Here is a 16,523-nt window from a genome sequence, read left to right as displayed (position 1 = left end):
CTTAGATTTGTGCTCCATAGCTTGTTGGGCTTGAAACATAATCTATAGCTGGTGAAACATGCTGGCGGGTTTTATTTAAGCTGCTTAAGATCCCTTTGTAATTTCCTGCATTTGTGATCCCGGTTTTCTACCACCTCAATTACACAAGCAGAACCTGCAACTTCAGTAAGCATTTTCTGTATACAGTTCTCCCACTGAGTATTCTTTCGTGTACACACACACTCACACACACACACACGCACACACACAGACACACCAACCGTACACTGCTCCCACTTACCTTTTTCCTTATTCTTTCAGAATTCGAATTGGACATCAAAATACACATTAATTATAAAATATTAGAAAATCATGTTATAACATTGAAAAGGCTTTTGAAAGAAACTATTACTGATAAAGCATCACTAGGTTTGTAGCAATATAGATTACAAAAATTCTCTAACTCCTGTTATATTTGGTTTTATTGAGCAGCACTGAACTATTGCTGTCAATACCCTTACAAGAAAAACTGCTATAACAATAACTTCAAAAACACACCTTTTCTCTCAGAAATATAATACTAAATTGATTGTTAACAAAGAACCACATACTATCAATTTTAGGAGGCATAAATAGTAATTTAAATATACAAAATATATGCGATAGTTTCTTTTTTATTCATTCGTGGCAATATTTATATTCAACTAACAAGTTCTTCTTAAAAGATATATATGATTTTTTTAACTTAAATTTCACCACCACATAAAATTGAATCCGCCCCATCCCTCATCCCCTGCATTTCCTGTTTCTTTCTTGAAACAAAATAAAATTAAAAATGGCCATAATTCTTTGGTCATGGTGTCATAATCAGTGAGAATGGGTGTGATGATCACATACAGAAGATTATGACCCAGAAATGTGGTGATAACCAGTTTGAAAAAATTAACAAGAAATACATATTTTATTAATGGAGCTAAACTTTTAGAAAGATTGGCATTTAGTGCATTAAAATATGTAAACTGGTCTAGTTGAATGTTTATTTCTCATTTTTCTTGGGGAAACAAGCGCACACATGAAAAGTTACTTAAATATAGTGATTAAGGTGGCTATAATGCCACTGGTCCCACTTTCTTGAAAGCAGTCATGCTCTTGAGCTATTAATTCCTTGTTCCTTCCATTGTCACAGTGAACCCTGGTCTCCTCCCATCAGATCAATGATGCAAGGACACATGTCCCTAAAGTCATTTCTGAAGGAAATGTTTTCTGCTGGGATGTCCAATATACCCTAGTAACTTTCTCTGGAGGCTGACTAACCATTGCTTAGTTATCACTAAGTCAGACTAATGGTTAGTCTAACCATTGCCAGAGGATACTAAAGAGAAATTCTTATAAAGCCAATGTAGCAAAAATATTGTTGTCAATGTAACTTGGACGTCCAAATTAAGCATCACGTTTGCATTCATTTCCTGTCAAACCCTTGAAACTTAAAAAGCACAGATGCTCTTAACAAATATGGTATTCAACTTCTATGTTACTAGCACCAGATCATATATTATGTGATTGAACATGATTTATAGTTGTGAGCTCTTGTACAGAAACCAGATGTGGGCAAGGGAAAAAAAATACCATTTTAAATGCAAAAATTAATAATAAAAGGCATCAAGGGATTACATATAAAAGAGATAACAAACCAGTTAATACCGAAATGATATCATATAGTAAACTCTTGATATTTCTGTAATTTATATACGTATAATGTGTATTATTTCAGGTGTCACCCATAAACTAGTAAAATATTTACATTTTAATATCTTCTGGATTCAAAATAATCCGGGATAAATAAGTGCGCCTTCATTGCAAGGGCATATGCATTTTATCTTGAACTTGCCACAAATAGGCACAGCTTCCCATGGCATTCCACTCCCACAGAAAAGATATGTAACAGTTCATTGTCATAGGACCGAGTCGACCTCCCTCTTCATATTAAGAAATGTGGAGCTCACACCATCCTGCGCACACTCATATGGCAGTATCCCAGAACACCGTTTGCTGTTTAGAATAGGGTGGAGGGCTGTACTTCTTGGCACCTGCATTCTTCTTCCAGCTGGGCAAGATAGGCATGCTATCCTGTTTGCAAAGGCCCTTTTCCGTTTTCTGTCTAGCCTTTATTTCCTTGCACAAGCAACGCTTTTTCTCAATCATCTCAAGCATTGTATGGTCTCCATGAAACCACTGCATGCATGCCACCTAGCAAAAAAGAAAGAGTGAATACAGAAGAAAAAAAATGGAATGAAAGCATATTTCTTTTGCACTGTGCTAGCAGTTTCTTAGAACAATGTCAGCTGTTTCTATATCTCTTCTAAAATTCTTTTTTGTTTTGTTTTGTTTTAGACAAGGTCTCACTCTGTCACCCAGGCTAGAGTACGATGATGCAATCACAGCTCACAGCAGCCTCGACCTCCTGGGCTCAAGTGATCCTCCCACCTCAGTCACCCCAGTAGCTGGGACTACAGACACATACCACCATGCCCAGTTAATTTTTTTTTTTTAATTTTTGATAGAGATGAGGTCTCTCTATATTACCCAGCGTGGTCTCAAACTCATGGGCTCAAGCAATCCTCCTGCCTCAGCCTCCCAAAGTGCTGGGATTACAGATGTGAGCTACTGTGCCCAGTCTAAAAATTCTTAAGATAAATTAAGAGATAACTCTTACCAAACAAAACTGAAAGAATGGAAATCATATACAAACTTTGTACTTAAATTAGTAAACATCGTGATATTTAACAACAATTTGGGCATGAATATTTTTCAATATGTTCTAAAAGTTCATGATATGAAAGTTAAATCTTTTACACTTTTAAGCGATTTTCCAAATATTTACCTGTAACTTTATGTTGGCTCCATTGTCTTATTGGTTCCCATATTTTTAAATTCAATAATTGGAATTACTTTTCAGTGAGGTCTAATATGAATGTGATATGTTTTAAAGATTTTAATGAACACTGTTTTATTCTTGAAATAATTTTTAAACACTTGGGTTTATTTATAAAGAGAATGTAGAATATTTTTAATAATTCATCTCATCAAAATGATTTTAAGTGCACACCATACGCTTAGAATGTAAATGCTTAAATATTTCTTCTGCAAAGAAATTTTTGCCATAGTTTTTGATGCTTCAGCAAATCTCTACATTAGAATCATTGGTCCCTATAGTCACAGTGACAAGGATCCTAATCAACTTCAAAAACTTAGAAAAATAGATTCATGAGGTCAAGTTGGTTACCAGGAGAAAGTTCAGTGTGGACTATATATTGATACATACACACACATATGTACATATTACTGGACAAGTAACCACTGCTTCCAGGTATATGTGGCACCATGTCTACCAGTAACTGTTCTTTGGAACAGAGCTAGCGTGTTGAGTCTGTCACACAAGGGTGGCAATAAAATAGGGCCCATGAGCTCAGCTAGTTGTGGAAGCTTCCACATAATTGTTTAAGCAAATCTACTCTATGACTTGAAGCATTAAAATAGTGCACTTGAAGTCATTGAACTTGCTGTTACAATTTTAGGGTGATAATTACAGCAAATATTTACATAATGCTTACTGTATATCAGATTTCATGCTAACTACTTTGCATAGTTTAATTCATCTATTCCTTATCAAAATGCCCTTAAGTTTTACTACTTATTAACCCATAGTGATGAATAAAATGAGACTTAAAGTGATTTGGTAACTCTCCCAAAGTTACAGAGCCAACAAATGGCAGAGTCAAGATTTGAACCCAAGAGTTTATACCCAATACCCATAATTTTAACAGCTACACTAGGCTGCCTCTCAATGTATGTATACATAGAACTGAAAGAATTGGGAGCATGGATTAGTACAACACTCTATGCATAGATGAGGAAGTTACATATCTAGTCTAAAACTAGGCAGGTAGATTTTGGTGTGAACAAAGCTAAATCAAATTCTCACAATTCCTAATCATTTAGGGAGAGGGCAGGTCCTAGACCTAGAAAACATGGATTTAAATCCTCATGTGTCAAATTTCCATTGGTCACTGGGCTTCCTGGCTTCTTTATCTGAATGAGTGAATTGATAAATTTGGTGTGAGGTTTAAATAGGATAATGAAGGTCAATTCATTTTAAAAAACAGTAAAGCATTGCCTAAGTCTCAGTATTCTAACACTGATGAATACCTAGCAGTTTTCCATACCTACACTCCGCCAGGCATGTGCAAAGAGCTCTATTTTATGTTAAATCCTCCAAGCCACACTGAAAGAATTTATCTACGTGCTACAATTACAAAACTAAGTCTCAGAAAGTTTAAGAAACTAGGTCATGGTCATAGCTAATAAATGATACAGACCTATATCAAACTCAGGTCTGTCTGACTCCAAAGTTGATATTCTTTCTATTATATTATGCTCCATCACCTGAATTTTACTTATAAATTATAATTATAGTTATTGTTATTTGTACTACTGTTTCCAGATGCTATTCAAAAATACAACTATATTTGTGGCTTTATCAGTGAATAAAAACTGCTTATTAAATAATTAAATCAAAGTTACTAACTTGGACTTGGAGCCCAGAAGATGATACTTTCAGATAAATATCTAGCTTGTGCCTAATGTGATAGAAAGTTCCTTGAAAAGAAGGGCTGTATTTTATGCCTTTTAGTGTCCTCTAGTTCCTAGCTCAGGACCATAGACATGAGCATTCACTTTTAAAACAAAATTTTAGGTGTTTGTTGAGTTAATCTAATGAATAAGTTTGTGTTCCAACAGGAGATTGTCAAAGTGGCTCAGAAATTTTTCAAAAGACTTACAATATTTCATAACATGATAATCTGTGCAATAAAAATGCAGTAACTCTATTTTGGTGAAAATGCAAGAAAAATTTATTGAGTGACTACAAACTGTCATAATGAAATTTAAAACACAGAATTCCCAGAGGACAGGCTTCAACTCTCACTTGTCTCGGTGGTCTCAACATGTAGAACAGAGTCCTAGGCTTTCAATAAAAGTTTTAATCAGTTAAATAGAAGCCACCATCATAGAACAGTTTTTGTTGTCTCTCAAAAAATAAAATAAAATCCAGATAATCTTCTTAGTAAAATATTCTGGGTTCTATACATTTCAACATCATTGCAAAACTTCCAAACTTCTTTAAGGCCCAATATTTCTTACAGCATCACTTCTTTTTTTTTTTTTTTATTAAATTTATCTATTTATTTACTTATCTACACAAACATTAAGTCATGTGTTACTTAATTTCCTTTAATGTTTTTATGGCATAAATTGGTACATGCTACTGAAAAATAATTTTTCTGGATTCCTTTGACAACAGGGTCACCGATATATTTCATAGTTGCATAACATTTCATATATGTATATACAGTGTACTGTATTATCCATAAAATATGTATTCTGTGTCACACAGCAATGCATGCTACAGAGGTGTGTAAATTTATTAAGAATACATTTCTTAAAACTCTAAAGAATAGAGGAATAAGAATAAAAATTATAAAGCTTAGAATTTTGTTCTTTAGATTTTTCTTTTACATTAAATAGTTATATGTCAACTTGATGGATAGAATGGTCTGAAATACTAGGAAAAGAAAATACTTTTTCTTTCAGACTTACTCCATAATATTTAACTCATCTTTTGGAGACATGTGCAGTGAGAAAGTGTTGCCCAATATATAAAATTCCATGAAGAAAGCATTGCCCGATACATGAAAGATGGCTAGGTATAAGACGATAATTCAAACTCAGGTTGCTGGAAAATTGTCAATTCAAAATATAAATACATATTTAAAAAGATCTTAACAAATATATAGATTCTAGAAAATATCTTCTTATTTAATATCTGCTATCAATTTGTTTCCACTTAAACTCCCCCAAAAATATTTCTGTTAAGATGTGATAAATAGGTCCGGGCGCCGTGGCTCAAGCCTGTAATCCCAGCATTTTGGGAGGCCGAGATGGGCGGATCGCGAGGTCAGGAGGTCGAGACCACACTGGCTAACACGGTGAAACCCCGTCTCTACTAAAAATACAAAAAACTAGCCGGGCAAGGTGGCGGGCGCCTGTAGTCCCAGCTACTGGGGAGGCTGAGGCAGGAGAATGGCGTAAACCCGGGAGGCGGAGCTTGCAGTGAGCTGAGATCCGGCCACTGCACTCCAGCCTGGGCTACAGAGCAAGACTCCGTCTCAAAAAAAAAAAAAAAAAAAAGATGTGATAAATAAACATAGAATATAATTATATTGTAGAAAGATATATCTGCTTCCCACATTTATTTTTAAATAGCACATGGTTTGGTGCATAGTCTTTTTAATTCTCAAAATCAAACTCCAATGTTACTACTGTAGCAATCTGCATCATTGAATCACCCCCAAAATATATCTAAATATTATTTTTTGTTGATAGTAAGATGTCATGCTTTCATTCATTGTTTTGGATATAATAAATAGCATGTTTAACAAGTAAATGAAGTATGTTAAGAACACTACTCATAAAAAATTGCATCGCTTTTCTATTTTCTTTTATCACAAAATTCTTCATATTCTTAAAAGAAAAAAAAAAAAAAGATGTGTAAAATCCCATTCCACCTCTCCCTGGAACTGAAAGAACTCTGGGAATTAACTATTACAACAAATTTGAAGCCAAGCCCAGTAAATAAATTCTTCTAATTTCGTTATTTAATTCAATGGCCGTATTTGTTATCTTTAATCCAAAGGCATTTATTATACTGTTTATCCCATGAAGAAAAGAAAAAATGTATACATTAGTAGGTAAGTACACATTGAAAGATAACAGTAGGACAATTGTTCAATTAGTATGAACACACATCTCTAGGACAAGATTTTTATACCAGCATGATTCAGCAGAAGCAATATCCTTGGATAATAAGTTCATGAAAATAAAATCAAGTGAAGCTTCCTGTCTAGGAGGTAAAATTTCAATCTCTACCCCTTTTATGTAGGCTACACACAATGACTTCTTCCTAAAAAGTACAGTACGGAAAGCGAGGAGGGAAGTAACTATACATTGGAGGAACCCAGTGTTATGGTCTGAACGTTTGTGCCCCCTTAAAATTCTTATTTTGGGATCCTAATCTCCAAGGTGATGGTACTAAAAGGTGGGACCTCCTCAAGGTGATTGGGAGGTGCATGGGACTAGTACTCTTATACAATAAACCCAAGAGAGCTCTTCCACCCCTTCAGCCATGATGCCAAAGCAGCAAGAAGTCAACAGTCTGCAACCAGGAAGAGTGTCTTCACCAGATCATAACCATGCTGTCACCCCGCTCTTGGACTTCTCAGTTTCCAGAACTGTGAAAAATAACTAACTGTTGCAGTTTATAGTGTTCTGTTCTAGCACCCCAAATGGACAACACACCTGGCAAACATCACCCCCAACAGGTGATCAACAGTAGTAAATTATACTGGCAGTATGTATCCTTGGTATAATGTGATGAGACCAGAGGCACTTTTACCCCTGCCATCTTCCTCCTCAAAACCCGTAACTCCACTCTAATCATGAGAAAACACCAGAGAAACCCGAATTGAGAGACAGTCTACAAAATACCATACCAGTACTCCTCAAAGCTGCCAAGGTCATCCAAAATAAGGAAAGTCTGAGAAACTGTCACACCTAGAGAAGGGTAAGGAGACCCAATGACCAAGTGTAATTAATTTACATGCTATCCTGGAAGGGACTCTGGAGCAGGAAAATAACATTGGATTAAAAACTAAGGGAATTGGAATACAGTATGGATTTAAGCTGATAATGATGCTATCAATATTGGTTCATTAGTCATGACACATGAACCATGATAATGTAAGATATTAACAATGGGGGGGAAATGGGTGTGGAATATGTGGGAACACACTGTGTACTCTTTGGAACTCTTCTGTAAATTAAAAACACTATTTTAAAATTAAAAAATATATATGTACACACACGTGTTTGTGTACACATGTTTGTGTGTGTGTGTGTGTATGCTTAAAGATCAAGTGAAGAGAATATATTCTTTTCAAATCTTGATTTTAACTGTATCTTTCATTCTTGAAAAGGAAGCAACATGGTATCATGGAAAGAGCTAAATGACTTGATTGGGATCCTGATCATTGTGTGACATTGAAAAGTCATGAATATCTCTGAATTTCCTAAATACTGTATATTGAATGAATATTGGTACATAATTCATACTTACATAGTATATAAATTTATATATGCTTCACATATACATCTTATGGATATTGTACTGTGTGTATATATATATATATAAAACATATTGTTACACACTTCACACTTTACGTGGTTGTAGAAGGCAGAGAGCTAAAGCATATAAATGGAGAAAGCCCCATATATTATAACCATCTCATCTAATGATCCTTCAATGCATGAGGAGTAACATAAATGAGAAAGAACCTTTAGTTCACTTCAATAATTACTTTCTCTAGGAAATAAAATTAATTACTTCCTGAGATTAAGAGTATATTTTCTCCAAAGAACAAAGTAATATCAATGCAGTGCAATAATAAATCTCCATAATATGTATTTAAAATATCCCATTTTCCAAAGTAGATAAATCATCAAGAGAAAAAAAAATACTCTGAAATAAGCACTTGGAGCATTTCAATATTGAAAATGATACCAAAATAAAACCGATACAAGCATGCATCTCTCCACTGATTTTGATTTTTGTGCCTCATTAGTTAGCATGGGAAAAACAATAATCTACCAAAGGCCTAGGAGACACAGCATAATGCCAAGCAAGCGCCTTGTTAACCTTGGAATTAATTTCAGCTGGGAGTCTTGAGCCTTGTCGTGAGAGTAAAATTTAATTTCTTGAACAATAGGCACAGCAATCAATACTACTTTTCAGATGATCTGGGGCAACATTGTCAGTCCTGTGTTGCTGTTTCTGAGCCAACCTCTCCAACTTGCATTGCCTGTTTTGTGAGAAATTGTCATTTCCTGCATAAGGAGTGTAAGTTTAACCTGGCTGAAAAGGAAGCTAGAGTTCTCAAAGTTCTCTGGATTTTCTCTTTAAGGGAAGTTTCTCCGGGAGACCATGGATAGCATTGGTGAGGGAACAAGGAAGAGAAGGCATGAAATCCAGTGTGTGTGACTCAAGAAGGGGAGCCAACATCTTCAGAAATTATGGGAGGTCGCGACTCGCCTGCAACTGTGCTCGCCCTGTCTTTAGGAGCCATGAAGTCGGCCAGGGTTGTTATTGCTTTCATCGAAAATGTTCTTCCTTTCCCATGTAGTGGGCAAAGAGGTTGATTTTTGAATTATAAAAACATACAGGAAAAAATAAGCATGTAAACACTATGGCTTTTTCACATGTATCTTCAAGATAATGGATAGGGGTCGGCAATCTACAACCCACTGGCCAAATACAGCCCACTGCCTGTTTTTGTACTGTCCATGAGCAATAATTTGTTTTCATATTTTTAAATAGTTAAAAAACTAAAATGAAGTGTATTTCATGACACATGGACATTACATGTAATTGAAATGGTGGTGTATACAAATCAAGATTTGGGGCACACAGATTGACCTATTTGTTGATGTACAAGGTAGAATTGAGTAGCTGGGATAGAGACCACAGCCTCATATAGTTGAAAATATTTACAACCTGCCCCTTTACAGGGGAAAAAAAAAAGCACTCACTCCTGAACTATTATGTAAGATGAAAAATAATAAAATTATAACTAACCATTTTGCTATGATGCATAAACTATCTGAAAAGGTCAAATAAATACTATGCTAGACCTGTAAAAAGTGGGAAAATAATTTTAATTAAACATCTAAAAATTTGTTAAATTTCCACTTACCTGAACCTTGGTAAATGGTTTTTGGAACAAACTACTGTTACCCTAACATCACACTCTTTCCTAAATGTGTTTTCAACTAAGTAAATGATCATTTGATCCTTAAAATCAGTCTCTATTAGAATTGCCTGATAGAAGGCAGAAAAAGATAATGTTAGTATTGGTGCTATATAAACAACTATAAAACAAAATCAAGAGTATTGATTCACACGGGCTTATGATATTTTTCATATTGAGTTGGGCCCATTAGATAAACCAGAAATGATGAAACCTAGATTTGAAATCAGTTATAGAAATTAATTTAGAAAAATTCTCTATTCTATATATGTCAATTACATATTTTATAATTCCATCATTAGAAGGAAAAGCAGTATGTTAGAATTAAAGAGATAAACTGATAAAATTGTATAGATAAGAGATTTAATACTAAGTTAACTCTTTTTAATAACCCTGCAGAGGTTGTTTAGTTGCCTGTGATGTGTTACTGTGGTGACTTAACCTGAAAAATATGTTTAATTTGAGAACTTTCCCCCTAGTTTTAGTGAATTTATTTCAACTATATTTTGGAAGGTATGGGTCAACTTGACATAATTTAGACAACAACATAGCCCTCAATAAGTCTTTTGAAATTGATATAACACAGAGCTGAAAGGATTATGATTTTCTGCACTTGTCAGCATATTCAGTAATAAAATTGCTTCCTTAGTTATCAAATCACAAGTCTTTCAAATGATCATCACACAGAAAAAAAGCATTTTTTAATGAGCATATTTGACCCATGTATCTGTTATAAAATAATTGATATTTTGGAAACATATAGAGGCAACACTACTTCTCAGAATATTTTACACAAAATGTTTTAAAGGAACAGTAAAATAATTCATGTGGATTTACAATTAATTATAGATACCATTTATGCCACTTTAAAAAGTATAAATTCAATGCTAGGAACATGATTCTGCACTAAATAATTTTCTCCCTTTTTATGAAGGCCAAATGAAGCTATTTGAACAGATAATCTAAATGGGTAGTACCAAAATAGTAGGGACTTTTCAATTCCATTGGTCGGAATTTGATTTTAGGCTATCAATCTCACTTGGATGACGTTGTATAAGTTACTCATTTGGCTTTCTTGAATAACATGACAATTAGGGATTATATATAAAATGTACCTAACTTTCAGACTTTAATATTATTTGAAATAATATGCACCTTTTTCATAGCTTTAGGTTTTTCCATAGTCTTTCTCCTGTATTTTTTTCCATCTTTAACTCTAATCTACTGATCAGGTGTTTCTTTAATTGTCCCCTTATAATTCTCCCTCATTTATCAGCACTGATGACTCAGAACATATGTTTTATGAAAAAATTATTAGGCAAGTCTACACCTGAAGCATGTACTGGAATTGCAGTGTTTATTTCCCACATCTAAATTTAGTTTTGAGATATAGATATATTGATAAAATGAGAACCGTGTCTTGATTTCAGAGTTGCTTTTGAATGCAAAGTCATGGGTACACATTAACTCCTGCTCTTCTTCTAGATCTAAAAATCACCCTTGATGTACAGTCTCTGATCAACAGCCAGGCACATAATAACAAACATCACATGTTGATATTTGAAGTTATATATATTTATTTTTATGTATCTGGGCTTGCTTACCTTACCAATTACATAAAAGTCACTCATCAAGAAGATTTAAAAGTTATAAATGAATAAGACTTACAATTATGTGATTATAAAGAAAAATAGTTTCAAATTAACATCTATTGCTCATTCAAAACATCTAATGCTTCAATTTTACAGTGATATCCTTTAAGCAAGACCCATTTCACAAATTACTTTCAGGGATGAAAGTTGGTTTCAACTACCATGCTGAACAGTGACAATTATAACTTATTTCAAGCTCCTAATACAATGCACATCCCTTTTGAAATATATATGTGTGTGTTTGATGTTCTATTTTCAAGTTGGGCACAGTGGCTCACGCCTGTAATCCCAGTACTTTGGGAGGCCGAGGCGAGCACATCACTTGAGGTCAGGAGTTCGAGACCAGCATGGCTAACATGGCAAAACCCCATCTCTACTAAAAATACAAAAATTAGCCAGGCTTGGTGGTTCATGCCTGTAATCCCAGCTACTAGGGAGGCTGAGGCAGGAGAAGCACTTGAACCCTAGAGGCAGAGGTTGCAATGGGCCAAGATCACACCACTGCATTCCACTCTGGGTCACAGAGCGAGGCTCCATCTCAAAAAAAAAAAAAAAAAAAAGTTGATTTTCTATTTTCTGAAGAGACAGTATAAGATGAACAAAATGGATAAGATGACCTGGTTTTTATCACTTAATTGTATGTGAGATCAAAACAAGTTACCTAACCTTTCATTTTTTTTACCTGTAACATGAAAATAATAAAACCTCAGGTTTCTTGAGAAGAAGATTAAATGTCCTAATTTGGCATCTACTGAAAGTGGACACTCCTAAAAATATAAGCTTGTCTATCCCAGTAGGCAATGAACTCTTTGAAGACAAGGACTCCATTATTAATCTTCATATTCTTAGCTTTTAACAGAGTAAAATTTTGCAATAAATGTTCATAAAATAAATGAATGCGTAAACAAATGGATCACACTAAGTGTAACATTTTCTGAGTATTTTCAGGAAAGGTGCTTTTGAAATCCTTGATTTCATGAATGAGTTCATTCCACTTTGACTCAACTGAATCCAACAATACCTCAAATTGTATAAAGTTAACAAAAATATTGCCTGGGCTTTATAAACCCCAGGAGGCATCTAACCTGAAACTCAGTCCTCAATGCCATGTGAGTCACACCTGGGTGTTCTATGGCTGAGAACACCTCTTTTTCAAACTCTGGACATCAATCCTCGGCTCTTTGGCTGAAGTCGAGACACAAATCAATGCTCCCTAAGCCTTAGTATGCATTCAACCAAGGAAGTATGCAACTCCCTTGGGAGTTTATTAAAATGCAAATTCTTAGGCACCAACATCAGAGAATCTGACTTTAATTCTAGATAAGGTGGGTCTTAAGCAGCTATAGTTTTATTAGGCTTCCTAGTGATTCTGATGGATGATAGGCAGAGCATCACATTTTGAGAGATACCCAGATTCTAGTTAAAAATGGTAAGAGGTTGTACTCATTCAAAAGGGCACAGAAACATTTTTTCAAGATCTGACCCTTCCCATTCTCTGTCCATACATACTTAGGGCACAACACGCAAGTAAAGAATCAATTGAGATTTTGAGAGAAGAAGTCAGACAGATTTTTGTCTTAGTAAATTATTTCAAGAACAGTCTATCCATTCTGCATATATTTATAAATGTATACATGTATCTGTATGCATATTTACACATATGTGCATATATTATACATTTATAATTAAATCATTGAATCATTTTACAGGTCTCTTAGTTAAAATATTACTTAAGAAATAAAATTGCAAAAGTGTCCTGAAGAATATATATGTCAATAATATCATCCAAGAAAAAGTGGTGGTCTAAAGTCAATAAGGTGCCAATATATTGAGATTTTTGATTGATCTAAAGGAATTACGCCAAAACATTCTTCAGTGACATCATAAAAGTTCTAAGATAAATTGGCAAGTTATATGCACCTTTTATCACGTGACTTTGGAGGGAAGGATTGTCACAATCTATAAAATAAACATAGTGATATCAACAATGTAGTAATACCAACAACCATGATTTATTGCACATAACCATATTCCAGGTACTCTATGAACCCTGAATGTATCTCGATTCCCTTAAAGCTTAATAACTCTTAAGCATGCCCTACCTATTGCTATATTTCAGATTATAAAATGAAGCTTGAAGAGATTAAATTACATCACGTGCCTAATAGAAGGCAGAATTAGAATTGCAATTCAAGACTAACTATATCATATGCTAAATAAAAATTTCACTCAGTATTATAGCAGATTGCCTCACAGCTAATTGTGAGTAAAGTGGTTCTTATTAGAAACACATACGCACAAACACAATTTCCCTTCATATAGCCCATGACATGGGAAGTGCACTTGATGAAATAAAAGCTGTTAAGTTTGCTGCTGAAAGATAAGAGGTCTTATAAACTATTAATAAAAACTGATAGATAAACGAAACTTTGACCTTTTTATTTGTCATTGTTGTCATCACTACCATTGTCTTCATCTTCATTATTAAGATTCTGGGCACAGTAACCACAGTGTTTCCTCACAGTGGGCAAGGCACTGTGTAATCACTCTGTCTGCTCCATCTTATCTCACCTCCAAATAGCTTACTCACTGGTAGAACCTCCATATACTTGTGTACTGAAAATACATTACCCAATGAAGGTAAGTTTTTTAAATTTTATTTCATCAGCTACACTATGGATCATTTCAGTAAACCCTGTTTTCCTCAGTGTCATGGTAGCAGACAAATATAGTACAATAATCCTTCCATACATATTTATGCGTCTGTAAGTATATTCGCAAGTATGGTGAGATGTTACTGTCTCTCGGGTTACATAAAAGTGTTAACTGATACACTGAATTGTATTAGGAGAAAAAGCCAGGGAGAAAGTCTTCACTGGGGAAAAAGGTCAGGAATGGTTTTCATCCCTCCATGAAATAAGTGGCTAGTTGCACGAAACCATCATTTTACAAACTCTTGCTGTAGTGAAATTTTAGAGAATGAAATTTCAAAATCTAGAAAATACATCACATTTGTATATTATAAGATGACAACTAATGCAAAAGCAGAATAGAATGTTAACTTTGTATCTCTTAGAAGCAAATGCAAAGAGCAAAATGGAAGCGTATATGATTTAGCACATGTTCTCTGGTGAAAGACTATGACCAGACATGCAATGAAAACTTTCCCATTAAACAGCACACCACCCATCGAGGTGTGAGTGACATGGTATTTGCTTCTTTATGCATGTATACAGAGCAAACATACAGGTGCAATAAGTAAATTATTATGGGTAAAGGTACAGGAAAATAAAATGACAGAAAAAATCATAGCATGCATGAGAAAGAGTTGATTTGTGACTTAATTCTTGTGTGTCCGAAATTGGCTAAAAGTTTTGTTCCACTGAAATTTGTATAAAGTTGTGAAGAATATCTAAAATAAGCATAAGTGACATGTGATGCAACATACTTATATATTACATTGTAAAATGAGGCTTTTCAGAAGATTCACGCTAAAATATATTTTTAAAATTATGTTTGTGTACACATACAGAACCATGGTCTAAGCTTTAAAAAGCAATATATGATTCTTGATTTGACTTTTGACTGTTTTATGATTATAAAGTCTTTGCCCTTAGAGAGTAAAAACGACTGTAGAAAAAAATGTGATATATTATTTTCCAATAAAGAAGGCACAACTTATTTTTCAGTAATTAAACCTAGTAATGACTACAACTACAATTTCAGCTATTACTTGATTAAGCTAATTGTTTGTAATAAAGAAAAAATCCTCTGAGCAGATTCCTAATTTATATGTTTTTAAATGAGCAAGAATTCTATAAATAGAAGGCCTTCTAAAGAGATAGTCCCTGAAGGAACAAGCAGGATTACAAGATAAAATTCAATTATAACAAAGGTATTGATATCTTTCACTAAGTATATTCTCTTAATCATTTACATTAGCATTAATACAATTTCAAGTTTAATTTCATTATAAAATATTGGTTTCTAATAGTATATATGGGCTCGACCACAGATAAATGAGGAGAGCCACTTCTCAGTAAATGTGGTTTATTCAGCAAAAGAAAAGGAAGCTCATAGGCAAGCAAAATATACTAATACTCAAGAACAGACTAAATAATAATTGCTTAAACAGCTAAAACCCATTTTGAGTTTTTATAACTTTGAATTGAACTGCAGAAGTACCTGTAAAATATGTTTTTTCTCCACTAGAATGCATTTCCCAAAATGAGCGTAAGTACGTTATAAAAGAAGAAACACACTGGCAATCCCAATGATTCTGTTCTGGAGCCGGTTATTTTGCTAGGTCTGGGCAAGTCACGTCACTTCTCTTGGCCTCGGGTTAGAACGGACCAGTGGGTCCAAACTGTGGAACATATCACACTCACAGTTGTGTTTCGTATAAAACGCAGCCTATTTGGTTGGCTGTGGTGTCTCACGCAATTGGGGTTGTGCATAAATGCAATGAGATTATGGATATTTTATATCATGTATCTACCACCATTCCTGGAAAACAGCACATGACCAAAAGTGCTCATTTTCTTTTCCTTCCACAGATTGAATAACTGAGGCTTGGTGGAGTTACATCACTTGCCCAAAGAGATAATGCCAGTGAATGGAATAGCCAGATCTAATTCCAGAATCCGTAAAGCTCCACTGCTTCTCTCTGAATGTAGTAACCCATCCACAAGCCCTAAGATATTAGACACAACAGTGATCACTCCATCTGCTTTTGCCCATTGCTGTTGTCAGGATTTATGCATTTATGTCTGCAATAATTATTTATTAAGGACCTTCTCTCTTGCAGTTGCATATGGCCTTATAACTGAATTCTGACTTTGTGTCTCTCTTGGGATAAACAGATAATCATTTTTCATATGTGATCTTCTTTCTGTCCCCACCTCTCCTCTATGAGCCTGAAACAGCAGATTCAGTAGAACAGTCAGAGTTTCTCAGGAATAGCAGAGCCACAAGT

The 16,523-nt window shown here is 34.5% G+C and overlaps 1 protein-coding gene across 1 annotated transcript in view; it reads right to left on the bottom strand.

The window, feature by feature from the left end:
* Positions 1-1,563: 1,563 nt before the first annotated feature.
* NYAP2 (neuronal tyrosine-phosphorylated phosphoinositide-3-kinase adaptor 2) overlaps positions 1,564-16,523 on the bottom strand; it is a 293,051-nt gene continuing 278,091 nt past the window's right edge. Inside the window, 1 exon segment of the mRNA XM_007966466.3 lies at positions 1,564-2,226. Coding sequence (XP_007964657.1) covers positions 1,999-2,226 — 228 coding nt within the window. The 3' untranslated portion in view covers positions 1,564-1,998.

Source organism: Chlorocebus sabaeus, chromosome 10, assembly GCF_047675955.1.
Source record: "Chlorocebus sabaeus isolate Y175 chromosome 10, mChlSab1.0.hap1, whole genome shotgun sequence".
Taxonomy (NCBI): Eukaryota; Metazoa; Chordata; class Mammalia; order Primates; family Cercopithecidae; genus Chlorocebus; species Chlorocebus sabaeus.
The sequence above is the reverse complement of the archived record's forward strand: the minus strand, read 5'-3'. Positions and strand labels throughout refer to the sequence as shown.